Below are 6,688 nucleotides of genomic sequence, written 5' to 3'. Positions count from 1 at the left end.
ATTTAAAATACTGGTGGCATAGCTTCCAGAATCACAGCAACTCAACCTCTTGTGAGGTAGGCATTTTTATTTCTACTTTCTAATTGAGGAAACTGAGGTTAAGAGGGAGTAAATGATCTAACCATGGTTACAGTTTTATTTGGAGTGGTGTGGTGCTGTGGGTTAAAGTGCTGGACTACACAGTCAGTTTGAACCATGAGGTCGAGAGTTCAAGCTTACCAGCTACTCCTCGGAAACACTATACAGGGCCACCATGGGTTGGAGCTGACTCAACATCACCTAACAATAGCTATGTTATTTAAGGAACTTTGGTAGCCTAAGTGTTATGAGTTGGGCTGCTAACCTCAAGGTCAGCAGTTCGAAACTTTCCAGACACTCCATGGGAGAAAATGAGGCTTTCTCCTCCCCCAGAGATTTATAGCTTTTGAAACCCTATGCAGGGTCACTATGAGTTGGACCTGACTCCAATGCACACCACCACCACCCCTGTATTATTTAGAACTCTCTGATGGCAGATACTAGAGAAGTACTCAATTTATTATAAACAAAGGATGATTATTTATAAGGATACTGAGATGTCTCAGGAATATAGGTGGACATTGAAGAACTGGGTCTCAGATCTGGGTTTTGTTAGAATTCAGACAGCTTCTCTGTGTCTCTACGTGTCTGTCTCTTTTTCACACTGGTTTCCTGAGGTGTCTGCTGGTGGATTTTCCTGCTCACTGGTCTGCTTGGTGAAATAGGACAGTTTGTTACTGTTACACCAGCTTGATACTATTATACCACTTGTGCAGCCAAAGGGAGAGCAGATCATCAAATCTCTTCCTCTGACTCCTCCCCTTTCATTCCCAGCTGCCTCAGAACCTAGTTCCTAGGGAAGAAGCTCCTTTGGATGAGGGTTCCCACTCAATGACAGCTTTTTCCTTAACAATGGTGTCTTCAGACTAGAGAAAAATGTCAAGGAATTAAGAGGTCAGCTCTTTGCTTATCTGTTAGACATCTAGTTTTGCTTTCTTTGGGAGCCAGGAGATGTGGCAGTCTGGTAGGAAGAGTCTTTGGTTGGTGGTCAGGTGCCTTGGCATCCACTTCTGTAAGATTCTGGAAGGTTCTTTCAACTTTGCTCAGCTTCAGTACTACTAATACTTCGCTACCACTCTCAGTCCTGGTGTGGTGCTGTAGGATAAGCACTGGACTTCCAGCTAACAACAAGGTCAGTGATTCAAACCCACCAGCTGCTCTTCTATAGGACGTTGTGAACCGACTTAATGTCACTTTGCAACAACAACAATCACCCTCAAAGCTGTATGGTGAAACCCAAAGTTAGCCAAAGTAAAACTTCAAAACCATTGAAATGCAAGGTGATGTTATAATAATAATGATAACTATTATTATTGAGACTGCTAATGTTACAACTGCTTATACTGTGGTAGAAGGTATGCTCAGTAATCGAAGAAATAGTGACTTAACAGAATGGTAAGGAGCTCTGGTAGCATATTGGTTACAAGTTGGGCTGCTAATCTCATGGCCAGCAGCTTGAAACTAACAGTGGTTCCACAAAAGAAAGATGAGGCTTTCTGCTCCTATAAAGATTTACAGACTTGGAAACCTTGTACAGGGTCACTATGAGTCTAAACCAAGTCTATGGCACATCACCATCACCACCACCACCACTGACATAGAATGTGGATTAGTACTGAACCCAGGCCACTAATGGAGGAGATTGCTAATGCCCTCCGTTTCCTTGGGGCTGTGGGATGGGGCAGCATGGCTGTGTCTCCTGGCAGCCTGGAAAACAACCTGTGTGGGCTCTGAAGGACCAGCCTATCTTGATGGTTGTAATAAAACCTGTTCTTTCTGGAAGAACTGGTGGTGAAGTCTCTTAACTCAGTCTGTGGCATTTTAATTGCACTCTATGAACCTTCCAACAATGAAGACAACCCCAGTGTCATTGAGTCAATTGTGATTCATATAACCCTATAAAGGGTTTCTGAGAATGTAAATCATTCTAGAAGCTGACATCCTTCTCTGAAGAAGTAGCTGGTGGTTTTGAGCCACCTGGTGTGGCACTGTAGGATAAAATCTGTACTGCTAACTGCAAGGTTGGTGGTTCACATCCACCCACTGCACCTTGGAAATGCTATACAGGGTTACTATGAGTCTGAACTGACTTCACATCACTTAACAACAACAAACCTTGTGATTAGCACCCCAGTGCCCAGCCCATAGCATCACTAGGTCTCCTTAACAATTAAAACAAGTATCCACCTAATCTAATTGACAGCAATAAACTAACATCTATCGGGCTGTGAACTGCAAGGTCAACAGTTTGAAACTACCAGCTGTTCTGTGGGAGAAAGATGAGGCTTTCTGCTCTCGTAAAGATTTACAGCCTCGGCAACCCTGTATAGGGTCACTATGAGTCGGAACCAACTCCATGGCACTTAACCACCACCCACCACCATGGGCCATTTACTGTGTGTTAGCCATTTTTCTAAGCAGTTTACATGTGTGATCTCATTTACTCCTGCCAACAACACAATGAAGCAAATACTTTCATCCCCATTTTACAGACATTTATCAGACCTCAGTGTGCATCAGAATCACCAGGAGGGCTTGCAAATACACAAATTGCTGGGCCTGCTCCTAAAGTTTCTGTTTCAATAGGTCTGGAATGGGGCCTGATACTTTTGTATTTCTAGCAAGCTCCCAGGTGGTGTAGCTGCTGCTGGTGTGGGGACCATCTTTTGAGACCCCCTGGTTTAAAGAGATTAGGTAATTTATAGTGCCAGTAAGTGTAAAAGCTCGGACTCACACTATTGTTGTTGTTGCTATTAGGTGCTGTACTGTGTGCATAGAATCTTAGCGATTCTCTGCTCAACAGAATGAAATATTGCCCGTCCTGTGCGATCCTCACAATTGCTGTTACATTTGAGCTGGTTACTGCTGCCCCTGTGTCAGTCCATCTCTTCTTTGGATTCTTTGGGGGTCTTCCTCTTTTTTGCTGACCTTCACATTTTCCAAGAGTGGTGTCCTTTTCTGGGAACTGTTCCCTCTGGTCCCTCCTGATATCATGTCTGAAGTATGAGAGGTGAACTCTCCCCATCCTGGCTTCCAAGGAGCAGAAATTCTGGCTGTACTTCTTCCAATACAGAATTGTTTGTTCTTCTGATAGTCCCTTGTACTTTTAATATTCTTCTCCAACACCGTAACTCAAATACATAGATTCTTCTACGTTCTTTCTTATCATTGTCTAACTTTCACATACATATGAGGCCATTGAGGTACCATGGCTTGGATTCAAGCTAGGTCTGGGGGTTTCAAAGTCATGCGTTTAATTACCAGACTTTACTGCTTTTACCAAAAGTTTGATCTGAGCAGGCTAATAAAGGGTAATGTAGATTTACTGTAAATGTGTCAATGTAAATGACTTTTGGTTCTGCCTATCATTTTTCTTCATGCTCATTATGGCAATTGGTACTTCAAACAGGAAGCATAGCTGGCTTCTTGCCCTTTCACTAATAGTGGGAAGAGCTACATTCAAACCATGATCTCCAAGGCCAGGAAGGCAGAAGGGTTCCCTGGGCTGAGCCCTTTCCTTGATTTAACCCATAGATCATGTCTTAGTGGATCCTTCTTCCATCTGCCTGCTACATTATATGTGAATATTAGGGGGAAACAAGGTACTGAAACACCAGATAGGCTGTTGTTGCTGTTGTTAAGTGCCATTGACTCAATTCCAACCCATAGCGACCTTGTATAGGGTTTCCGAGGAGCAGCTGGTGAGCTTGAACCGCTAACCTTGCAGTTCAAACAGCTTTGCAGCCTGGCACATTAACTCACAGTGCCACTCCAGGACTCCAGAGATAGGCTGTAGAAATGGAAAAGAAGATGGACTATAAAGCCATTTGCACTTTTGTTAAGAAAATTATTTTTTCGTGTCCTTTGTTGCAGATTAAAGGTCTACCAGAAGGTTTTGCGCACCCCAAAATAGGGTCCAATTATTCAGTCAAGACAGTCGAGAAGACATGGAAAGCTCTGCAGAATTTCAAGGAGGGCAATGCCATATTTACCTTCCCAAATACTCCAGTGAAATGTGCCGGAGCCCCACAGAAGATCATGTATTTGTCAGAAGCCTACTTCAGGAAGGTATGCATCTTGTCCGTGCACAGAGATCAGGGTGGCAGAGAAAACTAATTCCGTGATGGCCAGAGTTCCATTTCTATCCCTGTCATAATACCCTTTTTGATTTCTGCACATGTACAAAATTATATAATCAAAGGTTTATGAAATACAATCCTATCACTTTAAAGCAGCTACTGTCATCAATTTAAAATGTCCTGGTTGCTCTTACATATGCAGAGTTGTATAAACGGGGTTATAATCATATTGTACATTCCAATTTAGGTGTATTACATATTATAGGATAGTCTTTGTAACATCATTTTTTATGTGTATATGAAAGCCTGCTGGGGAGATATTAGAGATTGTTTGAATATTTCCATATCGTTAGACAACTGGCTAGTTGCAAATTGTTCATTTTTATGCATAACAGCTTCAACTGTTCTCACTCAAGTTCATGGTTGTGAATATTTTCTAGCTCTTGACACACACTTTTGGAAAACATAATAGTCAAAATGTAGAACTTCAAAACGGAAAGGTGCAAAGGGCTGAGGAGGCCCTCTTGTAAGAACAGGTGTTTGCAGCTCAAGTGAACATGGCTCAGGGTTGTGCCCTGTGCCCTTGCCTAGGATGTGACATTTGGTTTCCCAAGGAGTAGTTTGATTTGAAGCAGTGGCAGAATTGAAAGCAGGCTGTGGTTCTGGAAAGGAAGAGACAGCAGAAGGGAAGGGGGAGATGGGAAGGCAGAGCTGTGGAGTGTGTGCTAGGTACCTGGCACTGGGCAAAGCCTTCCTCTGCGACATGCAGCAACTCTGCAGAGTTGGGAATTAGGACTAACTCTAGCAATTGTTTTGGATTATAAGGAAGTTCGTTCTGAGTGGCCAAAGGTGAGCTCATAGTGAGCAAATCGTAAAGGGAACTGAGCAAAGGAAAGGAGTGAGAGCAGCTGCTCCTTCCCTCGTTATATTCTCCTTGTGTGGTTCTTTTCTACCAAGTGTTGGATGGCCTAAGAGGAAATTTACTTTTCAGGTGACAATCTTTCTTAGGGACTTGGGGGAATACTAACTTCTCTGAGATATATGAACAATACTAGAGTGTAACACCCAAGGGGACAGGGACTTTATTTGCTTCACCGCTGTTCCTTCAGCATCTACAGCAGTACCTGGCCATCCAAGATGGCCTTCAACTCATGCTGATCCCATGTGCAATGAAATGAAATGCTGTCCAGTCCTACACCATCCCCTTGATTACTTGCAGATAGAAAATCCACAGGATTTTCATTGTCTGGTTTTTGGAAGTAAGATAGCCAAGTCTTTCTTCCTTATCAGTTTGGAAGCTCCACTGAAGCATGTTCCACATCAACCAACACACAAGTCACCACTGACCAGTGATGGGTAGTGGTTGCGCATTAACTCGTTGGCCAGAAATTGAATCCTGTTCTCTCTCATGGAAGGTCAGACTTCTACCACTGAACTGCAACTGCTCCCCTGTCCAAAGTTATTAAATATTTATTGGGTAAAAAAATTAGTAAATGTAGGAATAATTAATCCAGCTTTATCCTACCTTTACCTGGATTTGATATTCACCTCAAGTCTTCAACTCAGCAGTGCCCATCTTACTTGGTTTTGGCTAACAGAAAAGAAGGAATTGGTGATGGCTTGGTACACACATCATCACCCCACCAGGGAATAGTGATGGGAAAAACTGGCAAGGTTCCTTCCTAGGGTTTTAATCCTGTCTAGATTTTTTTTTTTTTAAAGGTGGCTGGATAATGCTTTGGTGTATGTTGTTTCTCTTCTATTCTTTTTTCACAGACAGGGAAGCGGCCCAAGGCTAATATAATTTTCAACACTTCTCTTGGAGCAATTTTCGCAGTGAAGAAGTATGCAGATGCCCTGCTGGAGATCATCCAGGAGAGGAACCTCACCATTAACTACAAGCAAAACCTCATTGAAGTCCGTGCTGATAAACAAGAGGCTGTTTTTGAGAATCTGGATAAACCTGGCGAGACCCACGTGGTTTCAGTGAGTGAGGAGGTTAAGCTATTGGTTCAAGGCATTTTGTGTTGAGCATGTCAGAGATACAGGTGGTATTGCAACTCCCACCTCCCTGTCTGCCATCATTGGGTGCTGGGGAAGTCTGATTCAAATGACACCTTTTAAACATGAAGCCTTAGGGTGGTTTAGGGTGAGAAACCCTTTACTGTTAATGTAGGTATGTGTCACTTAATGTCTATGATAGGCTGTTATGTGATTTGTATGTTGGGTGAACATTATATTACATACAATGTATATGGTTGTATATTCAATGTGACAGGTTTATATTCTTTCATCATACTTAATTCAACCTGAATGCTGAGCAAATAATCCAAGAAGCTGGATTATATGAACAAAAACATGGCATCAAGATTGAAGGAAGACTTGTTAACAACCTGCGATATACAGATGATACAGCCTTGCTTTCTGAAAGTGAAGAGGACATAAAATATTTACTGATGAAGATCAAAGAACACAGTCTTCGGTATGGATTGCCATCTCAATGTAAAGAAAACAAAAATCTTCACCACTGG

The 6,688-nt window shown here is 42.5% G+C and overlaps 1 protein-coding gene across 1 annotated transcript in view; it reads left to right on the top strand.

The window, feature by feature from the left end:
- SQRDL (sulfide quinone reductase-like (yeast)) overlaps positions 1-6,688 on the top strand; it is a 38,945-nt gene that overhangs the window by 11,716 nt on the left and 20,541 nt on the right. The window contains exons 4-5 of the mRNA XM_006831691.1: positions 3,952-4,146; positions 5,934-6,143. Of these exons, the coding sequence (XP_006831754.1) occupies positions 3,952-4,146; positions 5,934-6,143 (405 nt within the window). The remainder of the gene's footprint in view (positions 1-3,951; positions 4,147-5,933; positions 6,144-6,688) is intronic.

The sequence above is a fragment of the Chrysochloris asiatica genome, unplaced genomic scaffold (assembly GCF_000296735.1).
Source record: "Chrysochloris asiatica unplaced genomic scaffold, ChrAsi1.0 scaffold00004, whole genome shotgun sequence".
NCBI classification, from domain to species: domain Eukaryota; kingdom Metazoa; phylum Chordata; class Mammalia; order Afrosoricida; family Chrysochloridae; genus Chrysochloris; species Chrysochloris asiatica.
This window is presented reverse-complemented; position numbering and strand designations above follow the sequence as displayed.